The 17041-nt window shown below is 44.0% G+C and overlaps 1 protein-coding gene across 3 annotated transcripts in view; it reads left to right on the forward strand.

The window, feature by feature from the left end:
* The window catches only part of Ppp2r1b (protein phosphatase 2 scaffold subunit Abeta), a 34556-nt gene continuing 17515 nt past the window's right edge, over nt 1-17041 (forward strand). The window contains exons 1-11 of one of the 3 annotated variants that reach the window (XM_021656604.2): nt 1-469; nt 1140-1230; nt 1748-1848; nt 4792-5024; nt 5577-5724; nt 9248-9403; nt 9859-9973; nt 10419-10489; nt 10741-10875; nt 11852-12025; nt 14907-14967. In XM_021656604.2, the coding sequence (XP_021512279.1) occupies nt 71-469; nt 1140-1230; nt 1748-1848; nt 4792-5024; nt 5577-5724; nt 9248-9403; nt 9859-9973; nt 10419-10489; nt 10741-10875; nt 11852-12025; nt 14907-14967 (1684 nt within the window). In that variant the 5' untranslated portion in view covers nt 1-70. The remainder of the gene's footprint in view (nt 470-1139; nt 1231-1747; nt 1849-4791; nt 5025-5576; nt 5725-9247; nt 9404-9858; nt 9974-10418; nt 10490-10740; nt 10876-11851; nt 12026-14906; nt 14968-17041) is intronic. The other 2 variants (XM_021656605.2, XM_021656603.2) reach the window with 2 other exon arrangements.

Below are 17041 nucleotides of genomic sequence, written 5' to 3' on the forward strand. Positions count from 1 at the left end.
ACAGTTCTACTGAGGCTCAACAACCACCACTGAGGAAGGCCCCTCTCCTTCAGAGCACAGTGAGCAGAGGATGAATCCCTGCCCTTGTTTCTTCCGGCAGGGCAAAGGATGCAGGGGTTCCATTGGTTTTCTCAGCCCGCCCTTCTGGAGTTCAGACCTCCAGTTCCCGAAATGCGGACCAAGCCGGACTCTCCGCGCGCAGGCAGAACGCTCGACTTCGTCGCTTCCCCGGAACCGGCGGATTGGCCTTAGCCCCGCCTGCCTGGGCGCTGGGCGTGGCATGGGGCGTGGCTTGGGCGTGGGGCGCGGCCTGAGCGCGGGGCGTCCGTCGGCGACCAGCCAGAGGAGAAAGAACATGGCGGGCGCAGCGGGGGCAGGGGCCTGTCCGGGGGCAGCGGGCGGAGATGGAGACGACTCGCTCTACCCGATCGCGGTTTTAATCGACGAGCTCCGCAATGAGGACGTGCAGGTACCAGGATGGGGCTGGGGAGCCGAAGTGAGGGCGGAAGCGCTCACGGTAGTAAGCGGGAAGGCCGGCTCAGCCATGGAGGCGACCTCGGGGGTGACAGAGCCGTCTTCCGCGCCGCGCCGGGACGGGACGGAGGTGGTGGGGGTCCGCGGCGGTCTGTCTCCACTCCCAGCTGCCCTCTCCACACTGTCTGGGCAGTGGCACCCGGCAGTGGGCGGGGACCTGGTTCCCGCCTCAGGAGCCGAGCGCGGGCGGGTTGCGGGGCGGCCCGGGTCCCTTTGAAGTGCTGTGGAGTGTCCCTCCGCAGGCAGACCCGTCCGGCGGGTTAACCCGGAGGAGAGGTGCATCAGTTGTGATGGAACTTTTCTCTGAAAAGGGAGGAGTTGTGTTTAACCGTTTCACCTGCTTCCTTCGGTCCAGAGTTCTCTTTTTTCAGAATCTCTCGCCGCCCGCGTGTTTTCATTCATTCATTTATTTTCCCCGCCCTTCAGTGTTTTGCCTAGGGTCGCCTCCGGCTAAAGACGTGTTACACGGGCCTTGAGTTTTCTTCCGAATAAGATCTAAGTGAAAGGTTCATCCTCGTATACTGTGTACCAGAATTTCACCTGTTTGACCCTTTGACCGGAATTGCAACCAACTCTTTGTTTTGTTCTCCCACCTTATTTTAAAGCTCCGGCTCAACAGTATTAAGAAGTTATCAACTATTGCTCTAGCACTCGGGGTAGAAAGGACTCGAACTGAACTGCTGCCTTTCCTTACAGGTATGTGTCCCTTTAAAGAAACACGCTCCATTTTTCATTGGCTTTCAAACATTTTTTTGTTGTTTGTTTTAGTTATCTAGAGTAGCAATAAGTACTAGACTGAGTGGATGCCTTCTGCAGGGAGTATAGAAATGTTACATTCAGACATACTCAAACATATGCCATGTAGCTAATGGGAAGGCAATTAACGTGGGATATGAATTTCTTTTTAAATAATTTATTTTATGTGCATTGGTGTTTTGCCTGCGTGTATGCCTGTGTGAAGGTGTCAGATTTCCTGGAGTTACAGATAGTTATGAGCTACCATGTGGGTGCTGGGCATTAGACCTGGCTCCTTTAGAAGAGCAGCCAGTGCTTTTCATATCTCAGCCCTGGGATATGAATTTCTTAATAATTCTGTGACCCATATCAGGAAGACTTCTTAGAGAAGAAAGTGCGTAGGAAGCTGCTGCAGCTGTGTGCGCGCCAGCCCAGTGGCACTTAACCCTGTCGGGTGACCAAATGTTGTTATTTCCAGATACGATTTATGATGAAGATGAGGTGCTGTTAGCTCTTGCCGAGCAGCTGGGAAATTTCACTGGTTTGGTGGGAGGCCCTGACTTTGCCCACTGTCTGCTGGTGAGTACTTATCTCCTGGAACTTTGTAGGATCGACAGTGTCTTTATTATCTGCTGATAGACAACACTGCAGCATTTTTTATGCAGATCTTTTCCTGGGCAGACAGTAATAGTGTATAATGTAGGCAATTTAGCTCAGCTCTTATTTTTTCAGTCAAAAATTAAGAACTTGTTTCTGCCTCTGTAGACTTACTAGTTTAGAGATGGGTAGGAAAAGAACTTGATTTTTTTTTTTTTTTTTTTTCTTCTTTGTGTGTGTGTGTGTGTGTGTGTGTGTGTGTGTGTATGTTTAAGACAGGTCTTGCTGTGTAGTCTTGGCTGGCTTGGAACCCTGTATAGACCAGGCTATCTTTGAACTCAGAGATCTCTGGAGTGCTGAAATTAAAGGTGTGCACCCCTATGCAGATGACTAGAAACTGACTAGGCAGAGTTGTTTGTTTTAGAGGTTTAAATGTTGTATATATGTTGTTGGTTCTCATGGTTCCTAGCTCTACCTCATGGATGTTATGCTCTCATGGTTCCTAGCTCTGCAATACATACATGATGTGTGTGTGTGTATATATATATATATATATATCATGTATGTATGTATATATTATACTGGCTCCCATGGTTCCTAGCTCTACCCTATATATGTGATGCTGGTTCCCATGGTTTCTAGCTTTACCTCGAACCATTCTGTAGATGGATAATAGGTAAGTGGAAACTTGTAGAAATTGACAGATTTCAGGGTTGTCATTTTCCCCTGAAAATATGCCTCTTTCTCAGTCGCACCACCGGTACTCAGTTATATAAGCTTAATCTAGAAGATAGTTTTGATTTAGTGGTGTGAGAGGTTGAAGCCAGGGCTTTTGTGTGCTGTGTGAGTGAATGCTTTTTTTATTGACCTACATTCCAGCATTAGAAGACATTCTTTTTTCCTCCTCCTTTTTTTTTTTTTTTTTTTCCAAGTCAGGGTTTCTCTGTGTAGCCTTGGCTGTTCTTTATTCACTTTGTAGACCAGGCTGTCCTCGAACTCAGAGAGATCTGCCTGCCTCTGCTTCCCAGAGTGCTGGGATTGCAGGTGTGCAGTACTGCCTTGCCTTTAGAAGATATTCTTAAATCCTCTTTTTTTCCTCCCTCATGTCTAAGCTATTAGTCTTGTTAACTTAGCATTTATTCCTAATCAGTTTTATAAGCTCATTCGTATGCTGAATACTTGTCCCCAGCTAGTGTCATTGTTTTGGTGGTTTCTGTCCTTGGACTCTGCTTCCTTGCAGTAAGGCAGAGAAGCTCTTCTGATATACTTTATTATGCCATGTTGTTGTGCTGAGGCAACCATGAAATGAACCATTGAAACTGAACCAGAATAAATCCTTTGTTCCTGTTAGCTATTTGGGTTTACAGCAATGAAAAAGCCATGCACACACGTTCCTCTTGATAACTTCATTTCATACATATTAGTCTTTCTGTTCATTATAAACACAATTCATTGTTGCTTTAAGACATTGTAGATGTTATCTTTGAGAGAGATGCTATTTAGAGTTTTCTATAGCTCTTTGTAAGCCAGACAACTCCATTTTGTATCAGAGAGGCCTTCCCTGAACTCTGCTTTCCTGAAGTAGCCTCACAGTCACCCACTTGGCCGTTGCCTTGTTCTAATCTGACTCCCCCATTAGTATGTAGACTCCCTTTAGAGCAAGGCATCTTGTGTGCTCATTCCTTCTGGGTCCTCAGTGCTACAGCAAATGAATAAATGATATTCATTTATGGAAAGAATGAGTTTACATAGGCTTGCAACTGGGAAGTGTTTTGGTTTCAAAACTTCGAAAGTATTTTATACTTTTGGGGTTAAAGTAAGCAGGAGTGGTCATGAGGGCCCAGGAAAGGACATTGAAAAATGGGCAGAATTCAAATGAAGGGATAACTCAGAAGCCATTCTCTGGAGTTTGGCCATCGCCTCTAGTAGTGCTAGAATGTGTCACAGTAGGCAGGGGACAGATCATGAAAAACTCAAGAGTAAAAAGTTGTGTCTTTGCTGTGGACCTTTGACATGCCCTCTAGGAAAGCACAGCACTGTCCACCTTTTGAACTGTTAGGCGGTCACACTTCCTCTCGTTGAGTACGACCTTTACTCTTGGTCGGTCTGCTGTGGATTTTTGTTCTAATCTCACAGCGTTAGCTTCTGCTGAGTCTACAAGGATCAAATGAAGAGTTAGAAAAGCAGTTAGAAGTTCAGAGCAGCAGGCTTGTCTCTGTCTACCAGGCTGTGTCACACTCAGTTACTAATAGGGCCAGACCTTGAACCTCTCATCTTTTATGTCTCTATAGCTGCCAGGTCTTCCACATCTCTGCATTTTTATTTGATTGTTCTGTCTGAAACTCATATTTTTTGGTTCATGGAAAGATTCTGAATATATTTTGGAAAAACAAAACAGTTTCTACTCAGCTTGTTATTGGTTGCATGACTTAGTGCCATTGAATGCTTAAGGACAGGACAGCTCACACCTCCAAGAGGGGTAGGACAGTATAGAAAAGGGTATGGACTTTGTAGCCCAACCAGAAAGTATCATTCGTTTGTGGCACCCACAGTTGGCCATAGTTTTGGACTTGTTGATAAGGAAATGTGCACGTTCCCCTCTGAATATGGCTGCCTATCATTTAATCATCAGCTCCCGATAATAATATGACACTGTGTCAAGTCTCTTCTGCTGTGTCATTTGTAGACACCATCTGGGAGTTGCCATCTGGGACATGTGATCTTGGCTTTTCTACAGAAGTCATGTCTTCAGGTTGGCCACACCATATGTTATCACTGTGGGAACTGAAAGTTACCATTTGGTTCGATGTAGTTAACATTCGGGTTACATGTACTGTTTCCCTTCAGTCACATGAAAGGCGGCAATCTGTGTCTAGTCTGCTTTAACAGGTCGTCATCCCTGACTCTGCTTTTTGCTGTCTGCAGCCTCCTTTGGAAAGCTTGGCCACGGTGGAGGAGACTGTTGTCCGAGACAAGGCTGTGGAGTCCCTGAGGCAGATCTCCCAGGAGCACACTCCCGTTGCGCTCGAAGCTCATTTTGTGCCTCTGGTAAAGCGCTTGGCAAGTGGGGATTGGTTCACATCTCGAACATCTGCGTGTGGTCTGTTCAGCGTTTGCTATCCCAGAGCTTCAAATGCTGTCAAGGCAGAAATTCGACAGTAAGAGACAGTGGTTTTTGGTGTTTGGGGTTCTTGGGGATGCGCAGCTCAAGATTACACAATGTTCTGTGCCCAGCAGTGCTTCCTACTAGGCTAGCAGGGTCGGTGATTCTTTTTCATGTGGTTGAGGGTACTGATGGGTTATTTTGTTCGTGTGTGTGTGTGTGTGTTTCACTTGGTAACCTTTGGTGTTGGTCCTCAGGTACCTTCCTCCTTTTCTTTGGGACAGTGTTTCTCACTAGCCTGGAAATTCACCCTTAGGCTAGTCTACCTGGCCTGTAAGCTTTCAGGGATCTGCCCATCACCGCTGAGATTATAAGCACTGCCACTGCTCAACTCGTGCATAGGTCCCAGGGTTGATATGTGGGCTTCACACCTGAGAGGCAGGCACTTTCCTGACTAAGCTGTTTTCCCAGTCCTTTATTTACATCTGTGAGTAGAAACTTAGTCATTGATGTTTACAAGAGAAAGAGACTCTAAAACGGCTGTCTCTTGGTACTGGGACATGTTTAACCAAGTGTTTGATATTAAATACCTTATTTTATGCTGCAGGCACTTCCGTTCCCTGTGCTCAGATGATACACCAATGGTGCGACGTGCTGCTGCTTCCAAATTGGGTGAATTTGCAAAAGTTTTGGAATTAGACAGTGTAAAAACTGAAATTGTTCCATTGTTCACGAATCTAGCTTCAGATGAACAGGTAACTCAAGACTTTTGATTTAGAAGACATAGATATGCTGTTTAGTAATTTAAAGAAGTTTATTTGGAGAGTTTTGACTCTAATGTAGGGTTCTTTTGCAAAATTAATACTCAGTTCTGGCCTGGTGTCCATCCTAATGCTGCTGTTTTTCTTTCTTAACTAGGCACCACTGGAGTCGGAGATTAGTTATTAGGTTCTATACTAGGAAGCTGGCCAGGACTGTCAGGGATGGGTCTCTTTCAGAATTGTGTGTAGTATTACGATACAAAGATGAAACTTTTCCTGGTATTCTGACTCCGTTAATTTCTGTACTAGTGTATGGTTCTACCACACATGATAGCAATCTTAAATCCAAAGGTCTGGTTTCTTTGGTGTAGAAATGATAAAAGTCAGGAACTCCTAAATTACTTAATACAGTTGTTTCTCAGTACAGAGGGTGGGGATGGTTGCAGGATCATGTAAGGGTGCATGTTTTATAGAACTCATTTTCCACATGTAAAAAGATATATTTGCCACTGCGTGTCCACTTCCTCCTGTGTACTTCTCTAAGTCACCTTTAGATACTTGCAGTGCCTCGTATAATGTAAACTAGTGTTGGAGGGATGGCTCAGCCTTTAAAGGTGATAGCTGCCCAAGCCTGAGGACCTGTGTCTTTTTCCTAGAACCCATGTAGAAGACTAGCTGTAGTGGCACGTGTCTGTAATGCAGCATTCCTACTGTGAGGTGGGAGGCAGAGAGAGGAGAATCCCCCTGAGACTCAGGGGCCAGCTAGCCTGGGGTGCACAGTGCAACAGCAGCAGAGAAACGAGAGACCCTGCCTCAATTAAGGTGGTGGAAAACTCAAAACCCGAAAGTTGCCCTCTGACTGCCACATATCTGCTATGGTAGCGTGTAGCCACACTCTCTCACACACCACAGTAAATAAAAAAAACTATAGTGCAAATGATCTTTTAATCATTTAATACCTTTTTTAGGAAATAGTGATATGAAATTATCTGTATGTTTTGTACAGATTAAAAACATGTTTCCTGAAAATTTGTGATATATGGTTGGCTGAATCCTTGATGTGGGGAACCATGGACACGGACTGACTGTACCTCCCAGCCTGTTTTAAGTGGCTGCATGTATTATGGAATTAGGTTCTCTTAACAGCCCATGACATGGATACTCAAGGAAATGGAGGCCCAGCCAGTTTATGAAGCTTGTTCAAGGCTGTATTTAACTAGTTGTGGCGCAGTTAGGGTTTGAGTGTATGTATCTTCCAGCCCCAAGTTTCTAAGTCTTATAATTTAAATGTTGGCAACAGTGTTGCCAGGAATGGAGATGCCACATGCACTTGGTGTTTTCCATGTTGAAACAGGCAGGCTTAGAATCCTTGACATTTTCTATACTTCCTGTTTACAGATTTTGGGTGTGTGTGTGTGGTGATAGTCAGCTAGGAAATAGTTTAGGCTTTGAGGGTCATATAGCCCCTGTTGTAATTGCTGAACTCCACTTCTGTGGCATGAAAGCAGCCTAAAGTATGGAAATGAATGACATGAATCTCACCCGTCTCCTAGGTGGGGCAAGGCTGTTAACATATTTGCGCCAAAAAAAAAAAAAGTTCAATGCTTTGTTAGGAAGTATGAATACACTATGACCCCTCTGACTACTTATGGAAGATCTGCTCATGGCTTACTCATTGAATGAAACACTTATTGAATGCCTACATAGAGTACCTACATATGTAAGGCACAGTTCCAGTGTTCAGTGCTGTGTTAAAGGCGTACAAGGCCCTGCCCTCATGGTACTTACATTTTAATGGAGAAAAACAGACATGATACATATTAGGCATAAATGAAAATAAATGTAACACAATAGAACACTGACTGCTAGTCAGTAGACAGCTCTGAAGAAGTAACAGACAGATGAGAGAAAATGTGTATGTTCCTTCCAGGAGCTCAAGAGCCCAGAAGAGAGGCCATGAAATGACCAGCCTTGGAGCATGGTGGTTGAGAGTCCAGTTAGGACAGGAGTGGAGAAGGAAGGGTGCGTGCAGATTGTTAGCCAGGGGAGGGTTTTCTTCTCTAGATGTGGTGAGACTCTACGAAGAAGTGTGACGTGTGATTTACAGTTTTGAAAGGTCATTCTGGCTTATGTGTGGAAACAAAATTGTAGGAGGGATAAAAATAGAAAGAGAAGGCCAGTTGGGTGACATTGATAGGAAGCAGGTAAATCATGAGGGTGCACATGTACCATAGTGTGTGTGTGCACATGCGCTCTCGAGCGCATGCTGTATGTGTGTATTGTATTACATAAACAGTAATTTGTTTCATTTCTCTTTGGTGCTCATATGTCTGAAATCATTAACTCCTAATGTCTAATTGTGCTTTAATTTTGTGTTTCCGTTTCTTACTCAAGCCATTCAAGTGTCCTGTTTGGCATGAAAAGCAAGTTAACTGCCTGCCTTTTCTACTTTTCTTCTGCTCTGTTTTACTAGGCATGCTCATCTCAGTTTAAGTTTCAGCACTGCAGTTCACCTTTGTTATTTTGCTATTAACTTTTCACTCTCTGTGTCTTCCTTTACACATTCCATATCATGCTATGCTCATGGCCAGTGATTAGTTGGCAAAAGCTAACAAAGTGATCTCCCCTGTTCTTTAGATTCTCCAAATATGTTATTAGTTATTTGTGCAAATATAATTTTTCATTTTTCAGCACTTTATTAAGGCTTTTATATTTTGGGGCTAATCAGATGTCTCAGGGTAAAGTGTTTGCCCGATTTCAATGCTCAGAACCAATGGAAAGGTACAAAGGGAGATCTGATTCAAGGATGCTGTCTGGTGACCTCCACACACATTATCCAACATGCAATAAATAACATTTAGAACATCTTTTTTATTTAATAAAAACTTGGCGCCGTAGTCAAGATAGTTTAACTGCTATGTTTATAACTTTCACATGCCAATTTAGGCAAAGGAAGAAGTTATGCAGCCATTTGAAGACATGAGACACACCATCATCTGTGGTGGCTGTCTTAGTCAGGGTTTCTGTCGCTGCAGTGAGACACTATGACCAAAAAGCAAGTTGGGGAGGAAAGGGTTTATTTGGCTTACACATCCACATTGTAGTTCATCACCGAAGGAAGCCAGAACAGGAACTCAAACAGGGAAGGAACCTGGCAGGAGCTGGTGCAGAGACTGTGGAAGGGCGCTGCTTACTGACTTGCTCCCCACATGGCTTGCTCAGCCTGCTTCTTTTATAGAAAGCTTAGGGATAGCACCCACCACAAAGGGCTGGGCTCTCCCCATAAATCATTAAGAAAGTGCCCTACAGGCTTGTGTACAGCCTGGTCTTATGGAGGCATTTTCTCAATTGAGACTCCTCCTTCACAGATGACTCTATGTCAAGCTGACATAAATTAGCCCAGCACAGTGGTTTTTTTCTCTCCCGCTTTCTGAAATAGTACTGTTGACAGCAGCCTCACACTGCATCAGTGTGCCCTATTTCAGCAAACTGACCGAACAGATTGTTTTTCCTTTAGGATTCTGTGCGCCTGCTAGCTGTGGAAGCTTGTGTCAGTATTGCCCAGTTACTGTCTCAGGATGACCTTGAGGCCTTAGTAATGCCTACACTTCGGCAAGCAGCAGAAGATAAATCTTGGAGGGTTCGCTATATGGTAGCTGACAAATTTTCAGAGGTAAATGCATTGGGATTTCCAGTATTAAAAACCTCAAAGACATTTGCCCACAGATTTTCTGTCTGACAAATTTACAAATTCTGTTGAGGAGCTGGAGAGATGGCTCATTGGTTAAGAGTCCTGACTCATCATTCACAGGGAGCTGGTTCAACTCCCAGCACCCACATGGCAGCTTACAACTGTCTGTAACTCCTGTTCAAGGGGATTGACATCCTCACGCAGATACCAATGTATATAAAATACAAATAAATTATTAAAACAAATTCTGTTGAATGGCTTTGAATATAGCATCAAAGAAAAAAAAAAAAAAGACAACTTAATCTTTCCATTTTGGGGCCAGTCAATGGGTAAAGTATGTGCCATTCAAGTCTAACAGCCTGTTGTGGTTGTAGTATACATTTGATGATTGTACTATTTTGTTAGTATACGTTAAACCTATATAAATTGTCTTCTAGCTCCAGAAAGCGGTGGGACCTAAAATCACACTTAGTGACCTCATCCCCGCCTTCCAGAGCCTCCTCAGAGACTGCGAAGCTGAAGTTCGAGCAGCTGCTGCCCACAAAGTAAGAGGTGAGGCTGGCTCTTGAGTTCTTTGCCTTGGGCATTGTTGATTTGCTGTGGTTTGGTTTGGTGTTTTGCTAAAATAGGACCCAAAATGTATAAATGAGAAAAATGAGTGTGCAGCAACATTTCTGTCTACTTGGATGCATTTGTCCTGATAGGATGTTTGGCATAGTTTTAATGTATAAGATGTTGCAGACAAATTTGATGCCAGCATGTAGAAAGTGGCATTGTCACTACTGCCTGTAGTTCTGATCAAACATCCACTGTATCTTGTTTCTTGGAGTTTGAATCAGTTCATCACACATGGGTATTCAGGCTGTGCTTTGTGAACCAGGCTCATTTCCCCACGAGAGTTTATTTGCTTGTACATATGATTTAACTTGGAACTGTTGGGAAGATCTGGTTATTTTCTTTGGCTCCTTGACAGCATTGCATTTTTTATCTGTTTTAGAACTTTGTGAGAACCTGCCCATTGAAGGTAGAGAGACCATAATTATGAATCAAATCCTGCCCTATATAAAGGTAAATGTGACTTCATTTTATTTACTGTGCCTAGGAAGCTCTTAGCATTGAAAGAAAGAAGGGGCATAAATGAATCAAATATATAACATTTGTGACAATATCTAGTTTATTTGTGTATACATACTGTAAAGTGCTCGTGGGTGCATTGTCTGTGACCAGCAGATGGCTGGGTCTGTTGGTGAAGGTTGCTGTTGACTCCTTGGGAGGTGGTGTGGAGGCTTCTGTTGTCTTTAATTTTTATTCTGTTTTAGGAATTAGTGTCTGATACCAACCAACATGTCAAGTCAGCTCTAGCTTCTGTAATTATGGGATTATCTACAATCTTGGGCAAAGAGAACACCATTGAACATCTCCTGCCTCTTTTTTTAGCTCAGTTAAAGGATGAGGTAAGTCTGGCAATGAATTATTTTGCTTTGATATCATTGACTGATGTGATTTTGGTTTGGTGATTTTATTAAAATAGGACCCAAAATGTATAAATGGGGGAAAAAAAACATAATTTAGATTTTTGACAGCCCTTCTGTTTGGGTATGGGGTTACAGGTTTCCCAAAAAATGGGCACAGGGACTTATTAAAAAACAAGCCCAGTTGAGTGTGGTAGTCCATGCCTTTAATCCCAGCACTAGGAAGGCAGAGGCAGGTGAATCTGAGTTCAAGGCCAGCCTGGCCTACACAGAGAAATGCTGTCTTTCAAACCCAAACCAACTAAACTAACAAACACTAAGGGCTGGAGTGGTGGCTGTGTGGTTAAGAACACTTGCTAGTTTAGAAGACTTGGGTTTGTTTCCCAGCACCCATATGGCATCTTATAACCATCTGTGACTCTAGTTCCAGGGGATCTGATGCCTTTTTCTCACCTCTGCAGGCATCAGGTATATACATGCTACATAAACATATGTTCACAAAACATTCATGAAATAAGTCTTAAATATCTAGAAATATCTTTTAAATTTTTTATATTACAGTCACTGGTTCCTTATTTTATTTCATTTATTTTCAAGACAGGATTTCTCTGTGTAGCCCTGGCTGTCCTGAACCTCATTCTGCAAACCAGGCTAACTCAGAGATCCATCTGCCTCTGCCTCCCTACTGCTGGGATTGAAGGTGTGAACCACCACTGCCCAGCCTAGTACTTTCTCATTTTAAATACTTTTTTGTTTGTTTTTTTGAGACAAGGTTTCTCTGTTTTAGCTCTGTCTGTTCTAGAACTCATAGAGACCCGACTGCCTCTGCCTCCTGAGAGCTAGGGTTAAAGGCGTGCACCACTACTCTATTTAGCACTTTTTATTTTACTATGCCAGGAGAATACTGGGCAAAGGAGTTAATTTTCACATGTTGTCTTCTGGGCTTGTGTGTTTCTAGTGTCCTGAAGTTCGTTTAAATATCATCTCCAATTTGGACTGTGTAAATGAAGTGATTGGAATTCGTCAGCTCTCTCAGTCTCTCCTTCCTGCCATAGTGGAGCTGGCTGAAGATGCTAAGTGGAGGGTCCGCCTGGCTATCATCGAGTATATGCCACTGCTGGCCGGCCAGCTGGTGAGTACCTGTGCACATGTGAGCTGTAGGCTCTGGGAGTCGGATTGTTAGCGCATTAGTCAGATGTCGGATTGTTAGCGCATTAGTCAGATGCACTGAAGTCAAATTTTGTGTGGCCTGTAAGCTTTTTTTTTTTTTTTCAAGATAGGGTTTTGTTTCTCTATGTAGCCCTGGCTATCCTGGAACTCAGAGATCTTCCTGCCTCTGCCTCCTGAGTGCTGGGGTCAAAGGTGTAGGCCACCATTGCCTGCCGCATAGGGTGGTTTTATTTTCGGTAGTGCATTATAGCCTAAGAGAATGGTGTTCTAGAAACAGTCACCTGTTGCCTCCTCATGACAAATGTGTAGACTATCCTCACACAGTAGGAATGCTGTGTTGTGTAAAGCCTATGTGACGTAAGGACGGATCTGTGGAGGGAAAATACAGTTTTAGGATATGTCAGTTTGGCTTTGGACTCTGCAAAATAACAGCATTTTCCTGCATTGTGGTGAAAGGAAGTTGAGGATACACTAGCTGGAGTAGTATAAAATGCTCTGTTCTGGGTAACGTTATCACACTGTTCTTTGGGTTTCAAGACTAGTTTTATTCTAATGGATATGACTAATTAAATTTTAAATCTGGGCTCTGTAGCCACATCCTATCCTTCTCAGCCAGTGCAGACAGTGGGAAGCTTGCTAGTCCTCACCCCTATGGCAGCTCTTAGAGAGTTAGCTGTGTAGTGTTTTTCCAGTGGCTGCCACAGTGCTTGTTATTAGACACTTGGCATTTCTTACTGGTTGGATGAAGGAAGACCCGAGTGGTTTTAAGAATGCTCCTATATCAGTTTACTGCTGACTGTACTGAACTCCGCCTCCCCCAAGGCATAGATCCATTCCTTTCATCACAACACATGGTGTTATGTTTTCTTGACCACTGCACTGTACTGCTTTTTTCGGTATTTTATGAACATACATATTGAAGGCAGCCATGGCATTGTGTTTTACCAGATTTGAGGAGCTCTGTTCCAGCATATAGCCATGTGTCAGGTGAAGCCATCTTGAGCTTTTCCACCATCACTTCCAAGCGTTGAGGGTCATTTTTTGTTCTTCACTGAGCTTTTGGGTCACTGTCCCGAGGGGAAAGCAGCATTGCTAATGATGGGTGTGATGGACCGCAGCAGCTCTCTGGCAGAGGGTGGATTATATTACTATCTCTTTGAGCCTTAGCCCCCATAGATGTGGGACGTCTCCAGAGTTGTCAGCAACATACAGAGCAGGATGGAAACAAGACTGACAGTGTCTTGCCTGGTTTTTAGACCCTTCTGGCCAGGATGGCATGCTTCAGTCATAGACACTGTATTACCATCCCTTCTTGTTAGCACATCTATTCTTTTGTTGTTGATGTTCTTTTGAGACAGGGTTCGTGTAGTCCTGGCTGTCCTGGACTCACTTTGTAGACCAGGCTGGCCTCTGCCTCCCTGAGTGCTTGGATTACAGGCGTGCACCACAAAATACATGCACAAAGTCACATTTTTGTTTTTTGTTTTTGTCTTGGTTTGTTGGTTTGGTTTTTGAGAGGTTTCACTCTGTACCTCTGGCTGTCCTGGAACTCTTCTGGCTGGCCTCAAACTCAGAGATCCACCTGCCTCTGCTTCTCAACTACTGTGATCAAAGGTGTGTCACCACGCCTAGCTTATTTTTTTTTTATTTCTTTAAGATTAATTTATTGTGTGTGAGTGTGTGTGTGTGTGTGTGTGTGTGTGTGTGAGAGAGAGAGAGAGAGATATAGAAAGAGAGAGTCTTTCTTACATGTGTGTGTGAAGCACACGCCTGGTACCTATGGAGGCCAGAAGGTGGCACTGGATCCTCTGGAATTGAGTTACAGACAGTTGTGAGCTGCCGTGTAGGTGGTGGGAACCAAAGCAGGTCTTCTCTAAGAGCCTCAAGTGCTCTTGATGGCCGAGCCATTTCCCACCTCAGTATATGTGTTCTTAATTTTTCTTCATGTGTAAACTTTTTTTAGTTCTATAAAAAAAAAGAGCCTGGCTTTTATAGTAAATACAAAGTTAAACCACAGAGTTTCTGAAGGAGATTACAGGGAAATTCTCAACCTGGAATAACAAAAGGAATCTGAGAGCTGACACTGTGGTCAAAGTGCCTGCCAGAACTGGTCATGGCAAGGTGATGCTGTCCTGCGTAAAGCACAGAACCTTTGTTATTGGTCTTTAAATATATCGCCACTGGTCAGGAAGCATCATGACTTCAGAAGGAAGGCGCCAGGAAGTGTGCATCACAGGCTCACCTGTGTGGTGTGCATGTCCTACATTGAGAGGTCTTTCTTAGGGCCCCTCCCAGCCTATGTGAACTGACCAGCTGGAGAGTCTGGGTGGCTCCAGCTGTCACACCTACCTTTTGCCCTGCACACTTGATGCTGCCTTTTCTCTCTGCTACTTTCTTTATGCCCTAGAAATGCTGCCTTCTGTTGGTGATATCTCGATGTCACTTGCCTCATTCTCAAGGACTTGTTGTTAACCAAAAAGAGATGAGAATTATCAAGCCCATCGGCAGCTCTTTTTCTGGGTAATTCACTTTCCCATGGCTTCTGGATTTGCTCTGCAGACTTCCTGCTGTGCTGTGCCAGCCCTTCTCAACCTCGTACTTGGCTCAGTCCCCGTCCTCTGTAAGCCAGGCCTGCACCACTTACTCTTGCTTGTTTTTTGCTTTCTACTTACTAAGATAGTTTCATAGTTTGTAATTCTACAATATTGTTTTTATGGATCTTTTTGTGGTTCAGCTTGTGTGGAAGTGTGCAGTGAGCTTTTAGGTAATTATTGTGCAATGTAAATAGAACATCTTGACCTAATTTTGGAAATGTTTATTAATGGAATCTTCTGTATCCATAGGGTGTGGAGTTTTTTGATGAAAAGCTGAATTCTTTGTGTATGGCCTGGCTTGTGGATCATGGTGAGTAGACAAATTAAACCAGATATATGGGAAGTCCAGGCCTTTGCAGGTGTGGTGTTCACACTTGGCTGTTTAGAGACGAATCCTGTGAGGTGCACTTTGCTTTGATAGCATAGTGCTGAGGAAAGGTTGATGAAGTTCCCCTTAGCTTTCCCTGACGACATAAACATTGTAACTACTTCATTTGGGACAGGGTCTCCCTGTGTAGCCCTGTCTGGCCTTCTGCCTGTATCTCCTGAGTGTTGGGAACAAAGGCAGGCCCACCCCGCCTGACTACAGGTCTGATATTTGTACTTCCTGGTATTTTCTGTCTTAAATGTATTTTCTGTGCTCAGTAACCTCTTCGTCCTCTTCTACCTCCTACTGTGTTTGAATTTCAGACTCTTAGATGTACATTTCCTCCAGTGCCAGGGCTTGAAGCTGACCTGCTGTGGTTGGCGTCCTTGTTAACTGCAGACTAGGCTGCTAGTTTGGGAAGGCCTGGGTGGAAAGAATCAGCTAGTTGGGCTTTCTGAGGTAGCAGCAAAGGTGCAGTAGGAGTTGGGGCTATGTGCTGTACCCTGGGACAGAGCCAGGGTTTTGGTCTGGTGAAAGGAAAGTTTATTGTTTGTTCTCTGCCTGCTGCTCCTGGACTAGGGAACGTGAGCTCAGGCCAGTTCAGATTGGACAGGAATGAGCAGGTGTCCTTCTGGTAATGCCTCAGGGCAGTGTGTGAGCATATATCTCTTCATCTCCCTGGCAGCTGACAGGAGGAGGGGCCCTCTGTGCCATGTCCTAGACTTGGCAGCTTTAGTTTGGCCTGAGGCCTGTTGCAGTGAGTGCCCCCAAAGTTCTCATGTGATATATGCCCCATGAGCTTTGGGTCCATGTCTTGGTGAATGTGATAAGCATCGTGCTGCGGCTCCTCAGTGTACTGTGTATACATTATGTATTGCATACATTTATCTGTTTGGTACTTGTGACTAGGTACTAGGGGAAGAATAAGAAGATTTGTATGTGCTTACACTTGTAGGTGGTTTTGTTAAAAGCACATTTGTATTATAATGTCTAAGTGTAGAAGGAAGATTGTGAGGCTGTGCAGGACGGTCTGTTAGGGCAAAGCACAGCTGGTGTTTTTAAACTACACTGAAGACTTCAACTTTTTCTTTTTTTTCAAAAGTTAAGTTTTTATGACCATTTATACAATATAAAAGAAACTTGGTAAATCATAGGAAAGGTTCTTTAATTTTATTTTAAATTCTGTGTGAGTATGTGTGTCTATATGTGAGCGTGGGCATGTGCTGGTACTCTTGGAGGCCAGAGAGGGCACTGGATCCTGATCTAGATCTGGAATGGCAGCTTTTGTGAACCCCCTGGCTTAGGTGCTGGGAACTGAGTAGCATGTATTTTCTTAACCACTGAACCAACTCCCAGGCCAAGAAATTATTTTTCTATTTAGAAAAGTTTACATTTGGTAAATATTAATGTCAGTGGCATTCCCAGAGAGCTTTCTGTTGCTTCCTTTGAAAGCTGGCCTTCTGGATTTAAGTCAGGCTTTTTTTCCCCTTCAAATGTTGAAGGACTTTTAAAGTTCCAATATTCTACAAGGAGATTCATGGCACTTGTTCTATGAGAGGTGCTTGCTATATGCAGCTTAAGTATCCCTCCCCCTTTTTTCCTTTTGTCTTGGGAGTTAGTGGGGTGGAGTTTATGTACTGCAGCGGCAGCACACAATAGGGACCGAAGGGTTCCCTCATGCAGTGGCAGCTGAGAATGTACCCTTCACTGTGGCTTTTCCTACAGCGTCTGTATTTTAGCTTAGACTTCTATAATTTGAAGAGGAATGGTGCTTTTGCGCTTTAAGTGGTCCACAGTGAGCAGTGAGCAGGTTTCTTTGGAAACATTCCCTTAGCCCTTCCTGGCATGAAACGATTGGACGACCAGAGTGAGCAGTCTGGAGAAGCTGAAGGAAGGCAGCAAAAAGGCTGTTGCTGTCAGTGGCCAGTGTGATGAGAGGCCAGGGCTCATTGCGGGAAAGGTCAACAAAGTTCCAGGTTTTGTTTTCTAAGTGGTGGGGCACTGCATTTACTAATTT

This window comes from Meriones unguiculatus, chromosome 1, assembly GCF_030254825.1.
Source record: "Meriones unguiculatus strain TT.TT164.6M chromosome 1, Bangor_MerUng_6.1, whole genome shotgun sequence".
In the NCBI taxonomy this organism is placed as follows: domain Eukaryota; kingdom Metazoa; phylum Chordata; class Mammalia; order Rodentia; family Muridae; genus Meriones; species Meriones unguiculatus.